Raw genomic sequence first — 24553 nt, forward strand, 5'->3', positions numbered from 1 at the left:
GTAGTTTTTTCTAGGAAGCATGAACCTGCTCAGCTTCACTTACAGTTAATAGGTGAAACAATTTCTCAGGTTTTGGTACACAAATATCTTGGTATTTGGTTCGACTCTAAAGGCACCTGGGGTTGCCACGTGAAGTATCTGATAAAAAAATGTCAACAAAGAGTGAATTTTCTTCGTACAATAACCGGGCAATGGTGGGGAGCCCATCCAGGAGACCTTATAAGACTTTACCAAACAACGATATTGTCTGTTATTGAGTACGGGTGTTTCTGCTTCCGCTCCGCAGCAAACACACATTCGATCAAACTGGAGCGAATACAATATCGTTGTTTGCGTATCGCCTTAGGTTGCATGCAATCGACCCATACGATGAGTTTGGAGGTCTTAGCTGGAGTTCTACCTTTGAAAACCCGCTTTTGGAGCCTGTCTTCTCGTATTCTTATCAAATGTGAGGTCTTGAACCGTCCTGTGATTGAAAATTTTGAAAGGTTAATCGAACTTAATTCTCAAACCCGTTTCATGACATTGTATTTCAATCACATGTCCCAAAATATCAATCCTTCTCCGAATATTCCAAATCGTGTCAACTTATTGAATACTTCTAATTCTACTGTGTTTTTCGATACATCCATGATAGACGAAACCCGTGGAATCCCGGATCATTTACGCGTGCAGCAGATCCCCAAAATTTTTTCTAATAAATATCGAAACATCAACTGCGACAATATGTTCTACACTGACGGATCACTTATCGATGGGTCCACTGGCTTCGGTATCTTCAATAACAATTTAACCGTCTCCCATAAGCTCGATAATCCTGCTTCTGTTTACGTCGCAGAATCAGCTGCAATTCAGTACACCCTAGGGATTATCGAAAAAATGCCCACGGACCATTATTTCATCTTTACGGACAGTCTCAGTTCCATTGAGGCTCTCCGATCGATGAAAGATGTTAAGCATTCTCCGTATTTCCTGGGGAAAATACGGGAACATCTGAGTGCTTTATCCGAAAAATCTTCTCAGATTACCTTAGTGTGGGTCCCTTCTCACTGCTCGATACTGGACAATGAGAAAGCGGACTCTTTGGTTAAGGTGGGCGCAACAAACGGTGAAATTTATGAAAGACCAATTGCTTTTAATGAATTTTTTGCATTTGTACGTCAGAATACGATCATCAGTTGGCAAAATTCTTGGACCAGAGGGGAACTGGGAAGGTGGTTACATTCCATTATACCCAAGGTATCGACGAATCCGTGGTTCAAGGGGCTGGATGTAGGTCGAGATTTCATTTGCGTGATGTCTCGGCTTATGTCCAATCACTATAGATTTGATGCGCATCTCCGTCGTATTGGGCTCGGGGAAAGTGGTATCTGTGCCTGTGGTGAAGGTTATCACGACATAGAGCACGTTGTTTGGTCATGCCCTGTCCACCGTGACGCCAGGTCTAAATTAGTAGCTTCCCTTGAGGCCGGAGGTAGACGGCCAGCTGTACCTGTTCGTGATGTCTTGGCGAGCCGTGACATACCCTACATGACCCTTATATACGTTTTCCTAAAATCCATCCATGCCCCAGTCTAGTCCCGTTCCCCTCCGTCTACACCCAACAAAACGACAAGAACACGTTTGAACCTTAAGCACAGATTTTGGAATCAGCAACTGCATGCCACTCGAATTCGCCACGACCTGAGAACCCGAGGCCTTCAGTGATATTTTGGCTCAGCGACACATACCAAATGGCCACTTGAACACTAGCGAACAACAACAACGAACCATAACCAGCAACTAGACCCCGCACAATACCTCCAGGACCCGAGAATACACACCTCTGCCCCAGCTCATGACATCGGCCATTCGAAGAGCATCAGACGACCATTCAACAACAAAACACTGATTGAAAAATTCATGCTAGTTTTGAGTTAGACTTAAATTCAGCTCGTAGTCGGCAGCGAGGATAAAAAATTTGCTTTTAGTTTTTAAGTCACCAGATATAATTGGCGCCGTTAAACATTAAATTGTATTTGTGCCGTGTTAAATAAATGATATATGAGGAAAAAAAAATTTGGCATGTGGATGTTTTTAGGGGTAACAAATATGCCCATATTGGTTCGACACCCCTCCCTCTTTTGGATGGGAGGGGTTCCATACAAATGAAACACAAATTCCTCCACATCTCGAGAACTAACCAAGCAAATAGAACCAAATTTGGTAGATGGATGTTTTTAGGGGTAACAAATATATCCATGATGGTTTAGCACCCCTTCCTCTTCTATAAAAGAGGGGTCCCATACAAATGGATCTCAAATTTCGCACAGCTCGAGAACCAATCAAGCAAATAAAACCAAATTTGGCAAGTGAATGTTTTTAGGTGTAAAAAACATGTCCATAATGTTTCGACACCCTTCCTTCTTCTGCATATCTCCAAATGCCGTTTTGAAATCTAAGATGGCGACTTTCGGTGTCCGAAAAACAGCGGCAAATGATCAAATATCACCCAATATAGGTACCGTCATCCGGGGTGAGATTGTACCAAAAAATGATGCTTTTTTTGTTCTCAAGCTTGTAACGCACACATTTAAACAAAGAATTCGATCCAAAATACACCAATGCATTCTAGAATGTTTTGTTAACAACTACAACAAATATGGTTGAGTTACAATAAACTATAATATTGCATAAAATACATGAACTGTGGCTCAATCTCACCCCTTCTTTGGGGTGAGATTGTGCCAAAAACAAAAAGTTGAATTTAATACCTGTTAAATGAACAGTAGTGTGTCTACGAATAATTTACATGACTAATATGATAAAACAGTAAGTATAGGGACGACCGTAAACAACGTGGACTATTAAGGGGCTTTAGGGGGTTGATCAGAAACTATGTTTCATATGAATTATAGAAAAATATATGGCTGGATCAAATTGATGCATAGAGTCATTAGTTATGAGAACGTGGCTTATAGATAGTCTCTATACACATAGTGGCGTCTCCAGGTAGCCTAAAAAGGGAAAACGTTAGGACATGAAGTTTGAGAAGACTTTTCGTTTCAATTATTATGTGTCATTGACAACTGTATATTCCATTGGAGATCTCAAAACCTCTAGAAACGTACCCACAACCCTCCTTCTTCTCTTAAAAAGTTATCAGTTTATATAGAATTGGTGTACAAAATTTTGTTACATTCCATAAGTAATATCAATCATTGGAAATTTCCATCTAACAATTAAGAACAGTAAGGTTCTCAAGCTTTTAGTCATTATTTTAGAGAATACCATAGCTGTGGGGAAAAAAACATACCCAATGTAAGCAATGCAAGTGTTTTGGTGTATACTGATATAATTTTGTCGTGAATGTGAATTCCGCACACTGTGCCGTTCAATATAGCTTGGCACAATCTCACCCCAACAGGGCTCGAAAAGTGTACAGTTTGGAGAAACATTATTCTCTGAGCCGGCATAGGTTCAATGCATAATATTTCCTCAACACATTGGAGACGACATCCTAACGTACCAACTGAGCAGTAAGTTGATGTGATTTCTTGATCGGGTTGGTTTTCCTGGAACAATTTTGGATAACGTTATTTGCGCATTTTTTTTCACCCTGTACTTTGAAACATTCTTTAAGCTTAACAGTTCACTAATATTATCTATATTCCATTTTAAGTTGTGAATAAATACGCCATGTTTCATAAAGTATTGAATTTGAGGTATTAGGTTTCGGTAATCTCAAGTAATTTAACATACAAACATTTCCCGTTTTGGCTCAATCTCACCCCCGTGGCTTAATCTCACCCCGGCAGACGGTATTTCCGGAATTGTTATGATAAACTGAAGCCACAAATGGACCTATCGACCTCAGAAAACATTTTGAATTGTAAGATGGCGACTTTCGGTGTCTGGAAAACAGCCGAAAATGACCAAATACCACCCAATATGAGTGTTTCTTCAACCAGAACGACGCTCAGAGGCCAAAAGCTGTCCCCTAATGCCATTTTGAAATTCAAAATGGTGACTTCCGGTTTCTGAAAAACAGCGGCAAATGATCAAATACCACCCAGTATGGATATTCCCGGAATTATTATGACGCACTTAAGCTACAAATCGACCTCAGACAACATTTTGAATTGTAAGATGGCGACTTCCGGTGTCTGGAAAAAGCCGGAAATGACCAAATACCACCCAATATGAGCGTTTCTTTAACCAGAACGACGCTCAGGTGTCAGAAATTGTCTACAAATGCCGTTTAAAAATCCAAGATGGCGACTTACGGTTTCTGAAAAATAGCCTGAAGTGACCAAATACTACCCAATATGTGTATCACCGGATCCAGAATGATGCAAGTAGCTAAAAATTGACCTCAGACACCAGTTTGAATTGTAAAATGGCAATTTCTGGGAAACAGCCGAAAATAACCGAATACTACTACATATGGATATTTCCGTAATCGAAATGATGTATAGAACCCAATCAGTGACCCTAGACACCACTTTGAATTCGAAGATGACCACTTTCAGTTTCTAAAAAACAACGAAAATAACTGAAAGGCATTCAATATATTTCCGGAATAGAGGTGATGTACAAAAGCTAAAAGTCGAGGATGTTGTCATTTCGATAAAACCAATCATTTCAAATGATATAAACAAATCGCAAGGAATAAATGAATTTGAAATGTTTAAAACTATTGAATTGAACACTAAAATAGGCAAGACGAAGTTTGCCGGGTCAGCTAGTCCCAAATAAATATGAAATTTATGTGAGAGGAATTTCCTGTATATATGCGGGATAAACTTTCAAATGTATGACAAATTGTAGCTTGCTTGAAAAAAAACTAGAATGTCATAATTTTTGAGTTTCAATCAGATAATCAGATTTATGAATGCAAGGTTATTTCAAATAAATTACACAAAAATTAATTTTAAGTAATCGCTAAAACTGCAACTTTTTCCGAAAGGTTATTGGAAACCAATCAGAGGGAAATAGCCTTGAGCAATGCTTAAGGTGTTAATTTCTTGTGGATGATCTGTTCACTTCAAATGATCATTTAAGTTAAAATTGTCAGAACTCAGAAAAAAAAATCGTTTTTAGTTACTTAGCTAAAAACAGCTTGTACCTCTTTTCTTCGCCGTTGTCTTCCGTCCAGCCACTGTTGTAATCAAATTGAAAACTTCCCTTTCTCAATACCACTTTTCCAAAATGCTAAATGCACGGGCTAATGCGGAATAATTTTATTCAGCGCGTATTGCGAAACACTGAAGACATAAGAAAAAGCAACTTATCTAACCTACAACCTTATACTTTGCTTTTTTAAAGACGACTTCCAAGTCTGGGTAAGTAATGAGTGTACGTCTTTGCCATTCTTCATGAGGCATAGAAGCTGTCTGCGGTCATAAATGTGTGCCCATATTCAAAATGCTTGAGAAAAATATGACTACTCCTACACAGAGCGGTTGAAAGTGAGACTGGTATGCGATTTTTTTGCTACTCGATGGCCTCAATAATCGCATATCAGTCACTTCCTTATTTTTAATTGTAATTTTCACGGAAATGGTAATACTTCAATGAAGAAGTTATGATAAAGGCCAATTTCATTACATTATGTCGAAAAAATAAAAACAATCCACCCCAAACAGATGAAATACCCAAAACAAGCAAAATATCGCTGTTTTCTCTAATCGATGATTTTCCAGATGGGACTGATATGCGATTATAGGCAGTATAAATGATTGAAATCTTCCATAAAAACGTTTTATGAGATTTAAGGGAAATCATGGCATCCTTACGGTTAAAAGTTACAAAAAAGTATTCCTATAAATGTCATACAATTACAGCAACACATTATAGTGGGATTTTAGCTACTCATATATTAAAATTTACTCATAAGTCTCATCTTTTTTCATATTTACAGTGTAGCACATTCATTCTCCTCGCGAAAGATCGACAAGCTGGCTCTCGAGGAGAAGGAAGCTGGCCAACGGTTCCTGCAGACATTGAGGCGAAATCACGAACACAAACGATCCCGCGAGGAAACAAGCCCCTCGGTTGGTGCGGTTCACGAGGCTGGCTCGGCGGAACCAGTAAATGTGCGTACCGTAAAGGACAAGCGCAGTTCGTTGCGGACCAAGCTGGAGCACCTGATAGTTAGGTACTTGCGGCGGTTTACCAGCAGCGGCGAGGATGAAGAGACTGACGAGAGCGGTGGGCATGAGTCCTCCTCATCGCGCTACCGCCGTCAGGTGTCGATTGATGGCAATGGCAGTGTCATAGATAGTGTCGGTGGTGATAACTTAACGGACGTGTACGGAAATAAAGCGTTAGAGAGCTCGGTGGAAATAACACTGTTAACCAATAATGATACAGATAGTGGGAACGGTAGTGTTGTGGAAGATTCGCGAGTGCTTAGTGCGTTACCCATAATTGGAACGGATGTTGTGGATAGTGTCGACGTGCTCGCTAGCACTGTCGTTGCAAATGCCGAGGATAAAATGTCGAAATTTACCGATGACAGTGATGAGAGTGAAAACTCGCCAGTGAACGACCGGCTGCATCATAGGATGCATGAATGCGGCAGCATGCGAAAGCGCATTACCCAGTTGGATAAATTTGAAATACAGAAATCGATGCAAAATGATTCATTCCACGAGTATAACATACGTAATGCACTCAATTACAGGTAAGACAATACGCTACTTTTTACGCATGAGGTACGGTTTTGATGATGATTGATTAGAATACGTTATTTGTTTTGCTTGAATTGCTGCAAGTAAGATGACATAATTTATGTCGATTGTACGCGTTCTGTTTAACGGGTTATTGATCTATTGATGGTTTCCGGAATTATGTTGTGCCGTCTGCTAGATCAATAGCTAATCAGCTTACTGACATAGTTTTACGTTACTTGAAACATATAATGAAGGTATTGACTAAGTTATATATATTATTCTTAGCGAAGATTGAACCATTTTTCAATCAATCTGTCTCGTTCATGAGGTACAGGTCGGACTCGATTATCCGAAAACTCGATTATCCGAAATTTTAGACTCGATTATCCGGAATTTCATTTTTTTGGTGTCCGTTTTCAATTTTTATTCCGAAATTTTGCCTTTAACATCCCTTCTGGCATATTTGTTACCATTTAAGTCACTTCGGGCATGTTTGGGACAAGTTCGAATTGAGTGAAAATAATCAATGTCCAATTTTTTTTTATGCTTCTTAAGATTTTACCCCCTTTCGCCTCAGAAGTAAATTCTGGTTACGCCACTGCATCATACAAGTAAAATAAAGAGAAGAAATATTTATTTTATGTTCGTTAATCGCAAAATTTTAGTATTTTTTGTGTGATTCGATTATCCGGAATGAAAAATTTTTGATATTCCGGATAATCGAGTCCGACCTGTACTATGGTTTAGTTAATTGATTATTACCGATTTCTTGAGTGATCCACTGATACACAATTTCATCATTTGTCACAAATCCTACGTGAACCTTTTTTGCTATGTTTTTATTCTAGTTAGGTATATTCCATAAAGGATTCCATTAAGTTTGATTACCTGTGACGACTTCTGATACATTTCGCAAAGTGGATGCACGCTTGAATTTGTTGGAAAACCAGTTTCTCAGATCCTACCTATTTTGAAATGACTAACGAATGAACTAATCGTTCGTATTTTCCCATTTTCTTACAAAAAAAATATCATTCTTCATTTGTGGCATTTTTTATGACACTCAATTCACTTAGTTTAGTTTTGACTAGTTTCTAGTAGTAGTAATTAAGCTAGAATTTTCACTCAATCTAAATGATTTCTATCTCCTATTTCAAAAGTGAATTGCTATGTGAGCGCATGAACCTTACCGAGCCGCGCAGTTTTTCGGTACTATCAACATATCCTATCGCGTCCTCCAGTCAGATTGCTCGTTGGCACCCCAATTGACTATTCTATTTATTGATTCTTCTGGTTCCACTCTACGCGATTCTTGTATAGATAGAGTTTTCAGTTTCAGCTAATCGGATTTGCAATGATGAACTTTTTCGAGATACACTCAACTTGCACGCCAAGAGACGTAGACAATATTCCTCGATAAAAAAACCTATCAATACTCGAAAGTGTCAGTGCAGGCCACACTGGTTCCCGCGCATCGAATACTGCCATACAGGAAGACTCTGGAAATCTGAATTAATTTGCGTTCAGATGCTTGCGGTTTGGGTGTTCGTAAACAACAGTTTTTTGCGGGTTCACTTCGTTGACTGGAAAAAGGTCAATTGTGAAAAACATACTTCACTATGCTGCAGACCATCACAATCTGGTCCCGAAACGTTTTTGTTTCGTGTACCGGTCTGAAATGAAATGATGATACTTTGGTTGGTGGGGAGTAGAAGCATTTGAATAAAACGCGTAGCTACTCGCAAGACGGCAAAAACATAATTGTTTTGCTGTGGTTTGGCCGTTGTTTTGTGACCGAAACATGATATCCGGTTTTGCACTGTTCGTGAGCTAAGGATATCTTTGCCTCTGCGGTTAAAAATAACCAAAGTGCTTCAGAGGGTAATGTTCAGCATGAAAACTATATCATAACTCAGGCAGATAAGTGCACATTAAAGTTTGTTGCAGCGTTGGGATGATCAAAATTTAGAGCATCCTGCGGCAACCATAAATTTTCGATAGCAGGACGATCTGTGATTTACAAATTGGTACCCCGATACGATCAGATCAAAATAATTGGCCAGATATAGCTAGATTTCTAACTTTGCATACAATCCCACAAAAAATCTAAAAATCAAGCTTAAAAAGGTTTATATAACACTTTACATTAAGCCAGCACACACACTAATTTCGTTGCCGACTATAGAATGAAATGCTCTATTATGTGCAGGTAATCAACCTATTTTCACAGTTAAAAATTGCATCCACTGTAGTCAACGATGTTGCAAGTGCCACCAAGTGGAATTTGAAATGACGCTCGCAGTGCTAAAAACAACGCTGTTGCTACATAGTGTTGGAATGACCGAGTTGGACATGCTTAATGAATTTTGTTTAAGCAAACAGCAACTACACCTAGGTCCGTAGTGACGCAGTGATACAATTTGATTTTTTTTTTTAAATTTCAAATAATGTTCATACTTTGCTCATAGCTCGACAGGATGGAAAAGCAATGAATGCGATTGTACAGGGAGCATGCCGGAACCAACGCCATTATCGTTTATAGTAGAGAACAACTTGAATTGGTTAGGATAACACGGTGCAATTGTTAATGTAGACGGAAATATTATTATTATTATTTCTCTATATTAATAATTGACTATTTCCGTGTGGTTTTGTTCATTACTGAGCTAGCATATTCACAAAAAAATTCTGATCGAAACATTGTGTGTATGGCATCATGCTTTTCACACATTTGTTCATGATTCATGTAAAACTCCACTTTAGCCTTAATGAGTTGAATTCATAATATTGCATTAGATTTCCTTTGCACGCTAATAAATTTTCAGTCTCCACTAAAATTATCAAACATGATCTAACATTCGTCTAACAGTAAATAGTCACTTGGAACTATATCTGACGAATACGGAGGGTGGGGAACCTGTGCGTAGCGCTTTTTTTCACAATTCAGCCGTCGTATTGCGAGCAGAATGGGCGCGAGCGTTGTCTTAGCGAAAGAGCCTCATTTCTCATCACGCCCAATCGGTTCAATTATGTACAATAACATTACGAATTGATTGTTCAAGGTGGTCGACTAATATTAATTCTTGCAAATCCCAAAAAATATAGGCCAACATTTTACCCACGTTTTTTGGGCTTTGGACGACTCTCACCATAATCAATGCCTGATTTTCCGTCCAAAAGTTTGACACGGTGCACAATGGTCCAATAAGACAAAAAGTGGAACTTAATTTTATAACGTCCTTCACATTCATCCTAGCTTGATAGTGTGTTAGGAACAACTTTTCGTATGCATGACCCACATAATGCAGTTTCATATTTTCATACGTTCTTTACCACTTATTTTGCCAAATAAATCATTCCTGTATCTCTGAACACAAAAAAGTTAGTATTTTTAATATATGAAAACCTACTGTAATAGATGCACGCCGTGCAAAAATTGAGACAAATGAAAGCTACAAGATTTTGTATTACTTCAGCCTAACTTCAAGAAAAAGATTTGTCATCATGATTCGACTTCCCCCTTTTATCCTATATGTTCTTCAAGTTATCGAAAAATAAGCTAAAATATTTTATAACTTTAAAAGTAAACGTGCAAAAATGTATGTTTTGTGTGCCCTTACAATTCTTCCAAACAACATTTCTTTGTAAAATGCAAATAACAAAAGTTAAGTACAAGTAACCTAATTCTAAGTAACTTTCTTATTATATAGGTCATAACTTTGTACTCAATGAAGATAGGAATTATGTTTGTTCAGCAAAGTTAAACATTTTCAAATGTTCTACAACTTTGCTCAACAAACCATTCCTCTATCTCTTAACACAGAAAAGTAATTTTTTTATATCTAATATTGCAAAGTTTCCATAATTTTTGCCAATTTGATATCATGTGGGTCATTTATACACACAATTATTTCGAAGACACCCTGAGGCTAGGATGAAGGTAAAAGGCGCTTTGGAATTAGGATCCATTTTTTGCCTTATTGGACCACTGTGCGGTGATCTTTGTGATCAATTGTTGAAAAACGCGGCGCGCACAGCTTATTTATGCGTAAATATTCGTGAATGATATGAACAATGCGTTTCTTTGAAATGACTATGGGCTTAGCTAGCTCGCTTAACTTTACTTAGCTGTCACAATCAAAACACGATTTTTTTTTGTCATGATCATCTGAATAACAAAAGCAGCAATAACTTGAGAATGAAATAGTAACATGTCATTTTGAGTTAAGTTTTAGGGTTTTAAGGGATTTTTTCAATTTTAAGTTTTTTAGGAATGATCATTTTCTAAGGATGTAAAATGGCTTCAATAGCTATCTCATATCATGATGCTCTGGTGAATAACTTTTTCAATGCACCTGTTTTCAAAATATTTCAAAATTTATTTTGAGAATTTGATTTTTTTTTTGGAAAATATGGCTTTTTTGTAAGTTTTACGTGATTTTCCAACAACAAACATAAAAATTCATGGTTAATGTAACACAATTCATCTAAAAGCAAAGCAAAGCCTAGGTGCTGCATCCCGATTCGGAACTTGTCCTTCGGTTTTTCATACACAGACTCCGCAGCCGCCTGTTTAGTGTACAGGACAATTGCGGGGCTAGGCGCTATGATCCTACTGACACTAACAGTCTCTCTCAAGCGAGATTCGAACCTACGACGACTGGCTTGTTGGGCCAGCATCGTACCTCGAGACCATCTGGGAAAACACAATTCATCTACAGATAACAAAAAGATTCGATAAATAATCCAGAAGTTTCAACGATTAATTTTCCTTCCCACGGCAAATAAAAAAAACAAATTATCTCGTATACCGCGACAAGATACGGCCTGTTTTATTCGGCTTCCTAAGACAATATTATCCAGCTAAATAACTACTGTTCAACCCTGGAAAAAACTTTGTAGAAAATTACTTAGTTGACCGATCCTTTTTAACCCACCAGTAGGCCTTTGGCATATTCATTTCATTCAACTTCAATGCCATAACCGTACCCTCGCATCTCACACTAAACTCATGGACAACCTGCCCCTCTTCCAAATTAGCAATTTTGAGCAAACATCACAGTTACGTAACGGCCTCAACTACCCCCCCTCCCCCCTATGTAACAATAAGTAACGCGGACTCAACCCTTCCCCCCTTCATGCGTTACGTAATTTGTGTACGACGCCTAAACGCCTTTACAACACGCTTGTGATCCTGATCACTAATAGAACATCAATTCTGACCGCATTTTTCCTTCCGCTCGATCCTCACAGTTTCGAGGTAACGTTCGATCACACGACTAAACGTTGACTGCACGAATCCAAGTTATCTTCCGATGTCCCGATGAGAGCGTTGACGATTTTCTAGATGCTTGCGCAAAATCAAGTCACGATGTTGCTTTTCTAATAACGGCATTTTTTTCCAATTTTCAAAAAGCTGACATCGATAAATATCGATAAATAAATAATACACTCCAAACTACTTCTACCCAAATTTTCGAGACAAAATACCCAAAGCGTTTTTTCCCGTGATGCAATTTGATGTGGGACACCCTTCAATTCGACCCATGCTCCAGGAATATTTACTCATTTTGACATACATAAGGGGCCGTTCAATAAATACGTAAGCATATTTTTCCACTTTTTCGAACCCCCCGAATATCGTAAGATGTTTTGATACCCCCCTCCCCTCTAGTAGGATCTTACTGCAAGCAAATATGAATTTTTATTTTAGTTGTATCATTATGAAGCAAGCACAGTACTTCGTTTCCTCTTCTGTCCTTTATTCGAGTAATTCCGTAACTTTCTTTTCATGAATTTTACCGTCCAGCTTTCATTGAACATGGTTATTTGAACAGCTGTATTAACAATGTTTTTTTACGTAAGATAATCAATTCACCCCCTCCCTGCCTTGTAAGATAGCGTAAGAAAATTGCACACACCCTCCTCCCCTCCTATTTGCTTACGTAATTATTGAACGACCCTGAAGCTGTGCTGCAAAAACAAGTTTTTGTACACATTCATAATTTTTCGTTATATTTCTTATTTTTATTGACTATAATGCAAGTCAAGCTATTTTTACTTCTATTTCAAGCAGTAAATGTGGAGTTGACGATTGAAAAATGTACTGGTGAAATAGATAATTTTCAAAAAATATAGTCGTTATGTTTCAATCTCGAACTATTGAAAAATAGGTGCCCACTTTATAAAATAAACATATTTATATACGCGGCTAAATCTCATATTATCTATAATTCACAAACAAGTTGCTTCCGATGCTTCTATAGCGTTAATTACGCTAGCCGACAAAAGCGAAAAAAAGTTGTTCTAGAAAGGCTAGAACTTTTTAACCATTCCTGTTGGTGCCCCTAGTAAATGCAGAAGGGCGTCAAAAGGCTGTAGAGTAATTGCTTACCGGGTTTGTCGTTTTTACGTTTGTTAGGCGTGCCAAAATTCACAGGAATGGTTAAAAAGCTATAATTTTTATTTTTTTCCTAGAGATCTAGGACAAAACCAGTGTTGACCAGTGTTATTAGTTCCACTGATTCAACGTCAAAGCAAATTCTGCAGCCGTGAAATCTTCCCATTAAATCAGCGGTTACCTAATGTAGGAAAAAAATAAATAATGTTTATATTATATTTTTATTTTCTATTAAAACAACTGCATTTATATAATTTTTAGTAGTCTCTTATGGAATAAATCGTGATCTTATATGAAGCAGTTATATTTTAAAATGACATCTGTAACAAAATCAATCAAATGCGCAAAACTGTGGCTTTTCGTAAATGATCGATACGTGAATTCAGGAACATAATAAAAATAAGATAATTTATAACTGTCATGATAAAATTACCCTAAACTTCTTTTTGCTATGTGCAACAGGAATCAAGTAATATGTCAGCATGCATGCAATTATTTTTGATGTCTACTAGGCATTTATTTCTGTCAACTTATTATTGTGCCACTGACTTCCATTCCAACACAAAAACAGCAGCATGTTCGAAATTGCAAATTCGATTTATCGCTTCAATTAGTAACTGAATTCGATTAGCAATGTGCGAGTCGAGAATAGTTTTTGGATAGATGACTGATTGAATGCCGGTAAATGGCCAAAAAACGTGCGTCAGATTTGTTCGATTGTTTTTGGACAAACCATATTTGGGCAGAGCGGTTCATTTTTTGATGAATTACTCTGAAAGTGAGCGATGACATTTTTGTCTGAATTACACGTGGTGCAATTATACCTATTTGCCAGTAAAATGGAAGCGCTTGGAATATTCTGTTTTTCGTAAAGCTTTGAATTCGGATTCTGAAATTAAATGGTAGCATTTTTGCTTTGGTATGTGACAAATGTAGGTTCACACCACCATCGATAAGCAATAGGAGCTGCAACATTTTTGTACAAAGGTGGTGTGGGATAATTTGGGATGGGAATAGTTTTGACGGCGTTAAGCTATTTACGGAAACACTTTCTTCGCATAGAGACTTGTTATATGGCACTTTGATTGACAGCCGGCCGGATTGATTCGTGTTGGTTTTGGTCTCTAGTCTAGACGAAAGTACATGCCAAACCTTTTTATCGCTCTGGTTCGTATCGGTCCAATTTCCGTTAAAGTTGTTATTCTAGGGCTAGCTTGGGCTAGGTAAGTTGTAATACTTAGCTTTACCTATTTGTATTCTAAGTTGGTGAAAAAAAAAATATTTTTATTTGTGATCATACTATTATGTTCAATTATGATCAAATATGAGATTAATATTATACTGAATAACACTTTCCTTTTTTCTACAATTACCTTCGTGCATTTGACGTATCAACAAGAATGACATTAATACTTCTTATTTACCTTAGAGAATTTGGATTATTTTTATTTTTTTCAATAAAAATAGAAGGGTGCTTGATAAAACAAGCATAGTTTAACAAACTCTCTTTTCGGCGTGCCAATAAAAAAGTCAACTATTGATGAACATAAAAACAGGGCTTTCAATGAACAACTAAAAAGGAAAATTTCTACAATCAAATTTTGAAAACCGTGCTTGGTCTTTCCGTTACTTTCCTTGACGAAACTAAAAAATGAATTGAAATTAAAGTCGGTACCAACTTTAAATAAATAATTTGATTAGATCGATAAAAATTGATAAAATAATTTAAATTCAAAAAGTCTCTTTGAAAATTATGTAAAATAATAACATTTTACACCGCGTGGTTCAAAATTTGTTTGACGGTTCTGACCAATAATAAAAATAAATATTGGTAACTGCGATCGCATTGTTTCTATTCGATTTCTGCTGAAAACCGTGTGCTGCTGTTCATATCACAAGTGCTGATAATTGAGGTAAGCGTTGAAATGAAGAGCTATAAATTGAAGTAAATTAATTGCATTTATCAACGTAGTAAGCTCTTTCGATGCTGTTTTTACCGCAAACAAACGGCGTTTGCCCGTGAGCAAAATATGTCGTTGTGGAATATTTATCACACCACACTTCGTTCAGAGTGCCGAAGCGATGCAGTTCACTTGGGGTGGAAATGCTTCTGACCATTAGGAAGAACTTCTAGGGAATGCCACCCTCTCATGCTTTACAGTTGGCGAATGTCAGCCCATATGGTAGTGCGCGTTTTTTTCGTGCTTGGTTGGTTTGCCATTTCATATGAATTTTTTTTTTTTTTTGGGTTCAACCTCGCACTGGAGAGTTTTATTCATTTGCGTGATGTGCGAAAATGAAAGCGAAAGCGTTTATGTTTGGGTGATTGGATGCTATTTTCCTTTTTTTGCGAAACACAGAATGAATACCGACACCAATATGAATGCTTTATATGCCTATTTAATCTAGTATCGACTTATTCGGGACACAAATGAGTTTTGAAGAAACTTTGAGAACTATTTTGTTCAATTGGCTTTATTTGCACTAAAAAAATATAAATTACAAGTAATATTCAACTAATAGAAGTTGTTTGGAAACATTTCAGTATCTCATAAAAGCTAAATATCCTTTTAATTTTAAACCAAAAGATTTTAATCTTAAAGGATATAATAAGAAAACGCATAAAAGTTTTATTAAGAGATTTGTGAGTTTTAAACCATCTCTCATACTTTAACTTCTATTTTATACCAAGTTTCCAACTAGGTATGTACCTGACTATTTTTCATTCCAGTTACCGACAAATGTGGGGACAAAAATTGCAGTAAACTGTACTCTCCCATATCCCTTTTACTGCACAAAGTTTTCTTTTCCACGATGTTGATGTCTGTACCCTTACTAACGTCCCGACGACGTAGTAAACGTCACACATCGGACGGAAAAACGCCGGTGAGTTTGATTGATGTTTCACAATGCGGATTTCCGTGGGAAAGCAAAAAAGTGGCCTGCAAATTGGAACCTCTCTCGATTGCGTTGTGACAATTTGCCGATCATGCCCAAACATTGCACACCGGCTTGTTAGTCGTCACTGCATTTTGGGTTGCGAGTGAAAATGACGTAAAACATTCCAAGCAAAAAAGTCGAAGTATTTGTTGCTGTGTTTTTTTTTCGTGAATTGTTTTGAACCTGTCTACGGGCTAGTGCAGAAGTTCAGATTTGTTTTCAAATTTAAAATTAGGCGAGGGGTAGGAAAATACACTTTTGCAAACAACAGTTTCGTGCTAGACGATAATCCGTTTATTTTTTGCTTGTTTTTGTTTTCTGCGTATTTGAGCATTCGAACCATTTGATAGACTTTTGATGGTGATGTAGAGTGTATTCTTTTTAAGTCATGCCAGCGACAGATTGATTTGTACGGTGGAGTGGATAGAAAAGGTTCATTTCATTTCGCATAAATGTTTTGTGGGGGGAGTTTGTGCAGGATGATGAAGTGCTCAGTCATGAAACGGTTTCTAAACGAGTTAAGATAAGTATAAATTATCATTTCAACCTCCAGATGTATTGACATACAAATAAAATAAGAAAACTTTCAATTCCTCTTGTTACCACCGCAGTATAGGAACGAAAGTCTATAAGTTTTAGTTTGTCTCTTAGTTACCGAACTAACTTTCATAAGGCAGTGTGGGTAACACCCGGGTCTTCATTTCTTAATTATTGATCTCATCCTGAGAATGCGAATACTCTACCTAATCGTAGTAACTAAACCATGTTATGAAATAACAAGGCTGAACAAAGCGTTTCTATTAATGCTGCTAAACGCGCTGAAAAGCAACTTTACTATTTGAAACTATCTTTTGTAACAAAAAATCATTGCCGAAAGCTTATTTTTAAGAAATTATACTGCCGGTAACCGCAAGTCAGTCTCATCTGTAAAAATGTTAAATTGAGAAAACAGCTTCGAAAGATATTTCATTCACGCTCAGTTATAACTTATTTAAAATGAAGTATTTTGACAACATTCCTGCTAAAATATAGTTTGCATACTAGCCTGCACTAATTACGTTGTGAAAACCACTGAAATCATTGATTTTATGATAAAAACCTTGAGTGTGACTGACTTGCCGTTGCATTCTACACCGAAGAGAAAAGTAACCGCAAGTCAGTCACATTGCCATGTTGAAATTATAGTGCGTGTTGACGAATTGTTATTCGTTGCCGTGGAAAGCTGTCAATCCTTCGCTGTTAGGAAGTGTATGTCCATGAGAACCATTTAAAACATATCAACGTTGGAAAATCTCTTGATGTACGGAACCGATGAAGTTTATCCGGTGAGGACTCGGATGAAGAAACTGAAGCCTGGTTTGCAGTTGGTTCATCCGACAACAAATGTCAACATGATACAAATCCATATGAGGTTCGAGCATCACCTTTGGAGATTTATTGGAACGATTCCCTGGATTCTGATGGAAGTTTTTTCGATAGTCAAGATCTCCCGGATAAATCTACGAAGAAGTGAACCAAAAAAAAATTGATTTTAATTCGTATTAGCAGAAAATTCATCATCAATGCAAACTAAAAAATAATCCCAATTGATAATTGTTACTAGATAACTTATTTTCATCTAAACGGTCATATCGAACTTCTCTTCTTCACTCCCCATCCATTTTACTGTTGTATTATGCATGTTTTTTTGTAAAACGGGACTGACTTTAGGTTATTTTTCTTCTGGGACTGACTTGCGGTTACTTTGCATAATGGGACATTTCGATTGGTATTGATTTCCACTTTTGTTGAACAAACCACTATTTTTTATCGGTACATCTGAAAATATACTCAAAGCTAGGCCAAAATCCGATGCTAACTCAAAATTGACAAAATTACAGATGGGACTGACTTGCGGTTACCGGGAGTATAATGTTTTAAACTACAAAAGAAAAGCTAAACATTGATGATTTTCTAATCTTGAAAAGGTAGGGAGATGGGGGTAAGACGAACAGGGTGGGTAAGACGGACATGCGACTTGCTCTAACACTTAGCGATTTGTTTTTTGCAAATTTGCCCCGGCCACCTTTTCACCAAGTTAGTTGATGATTTTCGAACCACCCTTCCAATGTTTACATCTGTTAAATGTGCAAAAAATTGACAAATTTTGAAAATAGGCTACGAGTTCGCGTGCGAATGTAATTTTGGCATGTCCGAAAATAAGATTTTTTCCCCTCAATTTCCCGCTTTTATCGGTGTTGGTCCATTTTCCATTTGAAAAATACCATTTGAAACATACCTGACCTTTACGTGAGATACAGATAAAGTATTTTACTATTGATAAAGTATGAGAGTTTGAAAATTTTGTGTACTGGTGGGGTAAGACGGACACCACCTGTTCGTTTCACCCGCACAATCAAAGAAAACGAATTTTGCAATTAACTTTTTTTTGCTTCAAATAACATACAAAAAGATTTTCAATTGCAAAACCAAAGTGCATGTGTCAACCTATAATGTAAGGAGTTAAGGTCCCAAAAAACAATGTTGTTTCACACGTAAAAATTTGCTGTTTCGTTAACATGTCCATCTTGCCCCCCCCCCCCTCCTAAGAAACAATAAAAAAATCTGTAGAAAAGTAAAAAAATAAGCCAGAATAATTTGTTTGATCAGTATAAAGTAATTAGCGAAGTTGTAGATAGTAATTTTGACCTTCCAGAAAGATACACACCGTGAGACACAAAGAAAAAAGTTTAAGAAGAAAACACCAATATATAATTACAAACTGAATATTTCGAAAAAAACTTGCTTAAAGAATCTATTTTTTCTACAGAAACTACACACTGTAAGCTAACCAATAATATTTAACTGAGCTTGGAGAAATAAAAACTATTTTTTTCTGGAAGGACAAACTTATTATCTACAACTTTGTCGAGATACTATACCGATCAAACAAACCGTTTGATTTATGTGATCACCAAAATCCAGGACAACAAGTATGGCAGTAAAAAAATACCCATAGCACAAAATGAAATCTTTAACCCATAGGAAAATCTGTGCTAAGTTTCAACCAGATCAAAAATGGTAGATTAAAATGGTTGCCCATTTTACCCCGTTGTAAAAATATTGCAAAACAGTAATACTGTAACAGTAATCACCCAATTTTATCACGCCCCGATTGAATCTGCTCCTGATCTCTTTCTAGCTCAAAATGATACACATTTTTGTCTGTAATCACGTCTTCGATTCCGGTAAATTTGGTGGCAGGTGTTGCATTTTGCACTTGTACTTTGCATGCCTTTTTTATTAATAACAGAACAATTTAAAAAAAGTCATTTTGACAAGATACAATCATGCAAATTTCGGTTATTACGAAAAATGTATAACTAAATTAAAATTCTCAACAGACTAAAACTTGTAGACGATCGTTGAATACAGCATCACCCTTTAGACACGCTCATGATTGTTAGTTCCGCAAGGAAATGAGGTTCTCATCTTTAGCTTCGTTTATCTTTGGACTTCTAGAGCGTTAGAATAATTCAGCTGCGTTTCTATTGCGAGATATCATGTTTGACCTTTCCACCCTTCACAGTGTTTTCTTCATACTACCATCTTGGCATCAGAATCCTGCATGCAGAATATTCAACGATGGGGATTCTAACAATTACTGCAGGAGGTTGAGGTTAGCAACTTGTCTGCACTTAAGATGCTTTCATTTTATTTTCCGTGTCTGTAAGCGTAAACGGTACTCAGCCGATGAATGCCGATGTGGTTGAAATGCGAACATCTTCTTTTCATGCCGGTACAATTTATTAACGTTTCGAAGGGATGCGAAGTATGGCGGTGACTGCGGAGGATGCGCCGGAGTGGCTTGTTTACTTTGAATATTGGAAAAGGCTGAGATGGAGGTCGAGAAAAGTTTTTGAAACCCTTCTTTCGACAGAGTGATTTTGTGAAATTGACGCTCCTGGCAGCATCAAGATCAGGTTTCAAGTGAACTTCAAATGTAAGCTCGAATGAGGTTCAAACCTGTATGTGCTTCTGATTGTTACTTCGATTTAAATTGCGTATGTACATCGTAGCTTCGGAACATGATTTTACATTATGTTTTTCAGTTTAAAAAAAACTGTAATATGGAAAGAAAAAAATCATAAATAACCGTTAAAAAAGTCTTTGGGCAACATAAAGTACGTCTAAAAAATGGTTTTTACACCAGAGAATATCTGGAAAGGTCATAGCGTCTGTATTCTGGGATGCGCACGAAATTACATTCAGCGACCATTTCGTGAAAGAAAAAACAATCAACTGTAACCAGTCGAAAAAAGTGTTGTTTTATCAAGATGCACCGTGTCACAAATCTGTGAAAACAATGATAAAATTTAATTGAGTTCGAATTGCTTCTCTATCCACCTTATTCACGAGAAGTCGAAAAGTCGAAAAATCGCTACCCTATCAGAAGAGCATAACTAAAAATTTACAAAATTCTATCAACGGGAGATACAAGTAACATATTTGGATACGATTTTGTATTTTCCCATTTGCTTTTGATAACAGAATTGAATCTGAATGAGTTATAATAACGAATCCTGAAATGAAGTTGTTCTGAAACAAATCTAACAATTTTCTCGTTTCTATCGAAACCTGTTGTTTATAACGATGGTTGTTATTATACTTTTCTTTGTGCTATCTAATTTTGCTAGAAAGCTGATACGTTAGTAACAAAGTTTGTTATGGGTTTCATATTAGTAGAATATTTTTTGTTATGATTTCTGTTATTTTAACACCTAACGGGATCAAAATTAAAACACAACATGAAAGGTTTTTCACAAAACAAACTAACAGCCTTCGTTACATTTTTGTTTTGTCTTTCTGATCGGGTAATGACACTGTACCGCTCTTGAATACCATTATTCAAAATAGTCGAATTACAATTCAAAACAAAATAATAAAAAAATAATAAAAAAATGTTTTCCTCAAAAGCCTAGGAACTTTTAGCACTACATCAAATAATTTAGTGCAACAGAAAAAAAAAGTTTTGATAACAAATGCCGCAACAAACAAATAATCCCTAAAAACCCCATCAGATAGCCGGCTCGGGAGAGACTACTAACCTACTAATAGTGTCAGTAGGATAATATTGCTAGACTTTGGCAGTGTTCTTGTACAATTATAATCGACTGCGAAATTTGTGTATAAAATTTTTCTGATTTTTTTTATTTTATAATATTTATCGAGTCTTCATGGTAAAATTTGGCGATATCAAATTTGTGGAATTAGTGAAATAAACATATGTATCATCAATGATGGTTCTCGCTTTGATATCACGAACACAAGACTGTCCTACCTCCACCAAAATATATACACCCACTAGACTTCTCCACTTGGTTAAGGCAATTCATTCGCATCGCTGCGCATTTGTGCAATAGGGTTTAAGAATTAAGTGGTGTGAAACAGTTTCTGCTCATTATTAGTTTTCTGATTGCTTGCTTCTTCATAAAGTATAAAAACAAGAAACTCTTGACAGGAAGAGTGGGAAAAGTTTTTTTTCCTTTTATCTCGACGGAAATGCTCCCGCTCTATGCCCTTTCCACTGCTGTAGTTAATCCAACATGTTACGAAATCGTAAAGTAGCTGTTGGTGCTACTTTTCACCTTGTTGCTACATTCAGCCACGATAAAAATGTTCATTTTGTGGAGTGCTCTACTTATTCTATGTGTTGCAACTATTGTGTTGAAGATGCCCATCCTGGGTTAACTATAGCATACAAGTTTTCTGGACTTAGTGTCTTGCAAAGGAAACACGATTTCTTGCACCAAATTGTTACTCCTAACAGGTGTATTGCAGTGCAGTACAATCCTACAGTCAATGTGGGAGAAAAAGTACCCACTTGTTTTCTAGGGGAAGATCTCTGAAACTTTAGCGAAAGCGAAGGAGGGCAAGGTTCAATGAACTGAATTAAGATATTTTGATTGAAGGAAAACCGCCACGTGCAAAAAGGCCGTCCTTCGTGACAGTCGACGAGTTTCCCCCAGCTTCGTTGTGTGCGTGTATGTCTATGAATGATTGATTTTTCATACCGGATGGTATGCGAACTTAACAGAAGTTTACTCTTTTGACACGAGGGTTACATATCATGAAGAAAAAAATTAAAAAAGGATTTTTCCAAGAATCGTGTAAAAATAAAACAGGTTTTTGTAAATAACGCGCAAGAATATGGGTTCTTTTGGCAAGATATCGTGCAGTTTTTTTTGTTGAGGAACGCTTCTATGCCGTAAATGAATCTATCTATATAAATCTATAAATCTATCTATCTATAAAAATATACGAAAGGCCAATGCTGTCGACTTCAACCCAATCGAAAAGATTGTTAGTATTACTTCCTAAAACCATTCTCACAATTCAATCACACATGCTTCGGTTTGTTTCGGGCTTTTTAGGGACATCATTAGATAATAAGATATACAGAAATGCACAGAAAGCATTCCTTAACCTAACCTAATAAATTTCAAAAAACAGATAGCGAACACAGAGAGCTTTGAAATATAAGCTGTTTTATTGATGAAACCTTTGAACCCTTTCTTTTTATCTTGAACTTCCGCAACTTCTCTAACTCCTTCTTACTGTTTCAACAATTTCCTTACTCTCTTCTCAAAACTCCACTTCAAAAGTAATTGACATGTCCCTGCAAATGATAGTAAAAGTACAACGAAAGAAAGCTTTATGAAAGAACCTATAAATTGTAGGCTATATATCATACCGAAACTACTTTGTTTGGAATCTTAAAAGAAATATTTAAACATAACAACCGCCGAACACTCCATCACTAAGGAACCGCAATTAATTATGCTATGAGCAACAGAAGACTCATTTCCGCTTTCTAAAACCAAATTTGATGGTAAACGGTAATTCCGACTGCGATGGGTGACTTCGTAATAGGACACCAGAAATTGTGTTTGACACGTTTTAGTTAACAAACAGTGAAGCAACAGATTCGAGCATGACTGAGTGCGACTAACTGCCTGACTGTCGAAAAGCGCATTCATTAATGCATAAGAGGGCTGTTGATGCATCGTGGAGTGACGCAGGTTACGCAGAGGAAATGTTGCGTCGGAATCACCAGTCCAAATTAGATATTAAGATTTACAAAGTAGCTAATTATACAAAATGTAAAGTAATTATTTTCATTTTTGCTTTGAGAATGAATATTCATGCTGAACGGAGAAAATGTTACTATTCATTAATCTGTAAGTGTTGAAATGTTTCGGAAAAAAATTTCAATTTCTGAAATTGAAGATTTCACAGCAAATCTGGAGATCTTATTATTACTGAGCGCTCAAATATTCACAACCTCGTAAAGTCACTTCCACACAACTCAATTAGTGGATAATTTATTAACTGCCGTTAGGTGCTACTCTTTTTTTTGGGAAAAATTATTCCCTGTCATCCCAATCCCAAAGTGTTTCTGCTAGATTTTTAACACCTTTAGCCGCCGTTTCGTCTCCCACTGTCATCTCGTTATGGCATCCCAAACAGATGTCTGCCGGAAGACCGCCCCGGCGAGCCGAACCGTTGCGCTTTTTGCTTCAGTAGGCGGCAACTCTCTATTATAACTCTTTTAACGAATCGGAAGGTCGAAAAACGGCTGTCCGGAAAATATTCAACTCTTTTTGCCCGGACGCTAGCAAAATATGTAAAACTTTTTATCTGGACTCCCCTTTTCTGGATTCGAACATTGTTGGGGAGTTTTACTGTTTTGTCTTTCTGATATAGGAACCACATAGTAAATATTTTGTCTATAATTCAGATCTACATAAATTCAAAATTATTACGCCCAAAATCGTATTAAAGACGTAAAATAATGGTTCCACGAGGCATTTAAAAAAACAGTTCTCTCCTGCTGAAATTTTGATTGAGCAACATGCTAACGTTTTTTTCCTGATGAATATAAATCTTTTTGTTTAAAAGTTTATTATTAAGTTATTTTCGCTATGTCAGATTTGTTCATGACTAACGAAAGCTCTCTGGTTTCGGTTGTTGTTGGCACCTCTAAATGATTTCAGACAGTCTTGCTATAAACTTCTGTTCTAGCACCATTGCCGTGTAATAAAAACAGAATATATACCTACAATAAAATGGCTTCGTTACCCTTGGTACTCTTAAACAGTAAATTATCACGCAATGCTGGCTGTACCGGGGCCTCCTTTGCATCATTTCAATCTGGATCCTGAAACTGAAACTATTCCACCAAATGAAATCATCGTTACTAGAAACGAAGAGGAAATATAACTTCCTTTTCGAAGCAGGAAAATTCTACCTTCGGAACGGCGCAAAACCGGCATTCACCATTTTATGTGATTCCTTCTTTGGCTAGAGTTTCAATAATCCCAAGCAAGGTTTCTGCCGTTCTAGTATCGTCTCATTTTCCTCAAGAACAGTTTTATGTGGTTAATCCTTTCCAACCAGCACGTTTCCAGCGGTGTGGTTAAGGGAAAAATTGAGATTGCACAGGGTGAATACTTTGTTCAACAACTCCCTCGCATATCTACGCCACAGTTTGTTATTCAATGGCACAGGTATAGGA

The 24553-nt window shown here is 36.9% G+C and overlaps 1 protein-coding gene across 1 annotated transcript in view; it reads left to right on the forward strand.

Annotated features, from left to right (window-relative positions):
* Window positions 1-24553, forward strand: part of LOC129731601 (uncharacterized) — a 148023-nt gene that overhangs the window by 19657 nt on the left and 103813 nt on the right. Inside the window, exon 3 of the mRNA XM_055691715.1 lies at window positions 5903-6667. Within this exon, the coding sequence (XP_055547690.1) occupies window positions 5903-6667 (765 nt within the window). The remainder of the gene's footprint in view (window positions 1-5902; window positions 6668-24553) is intronic.

The sequence above is a fragment of the Wyeomyia smithii genome, chromosome 3 (genome assembly GCF_029784165.1).
Source record: "Wyeomyia smithii strain HCP4-BCI-WySm-NY-G18 chromosome 3, ASM2978416v1, whole genome shotgun sequence".
Lineage (NCBI taxonomy): Eukaryota > Metazoa > Arthropoda > Insecta > Diptera > Culicidae > Wyeomyia > Wyeomyia smithii.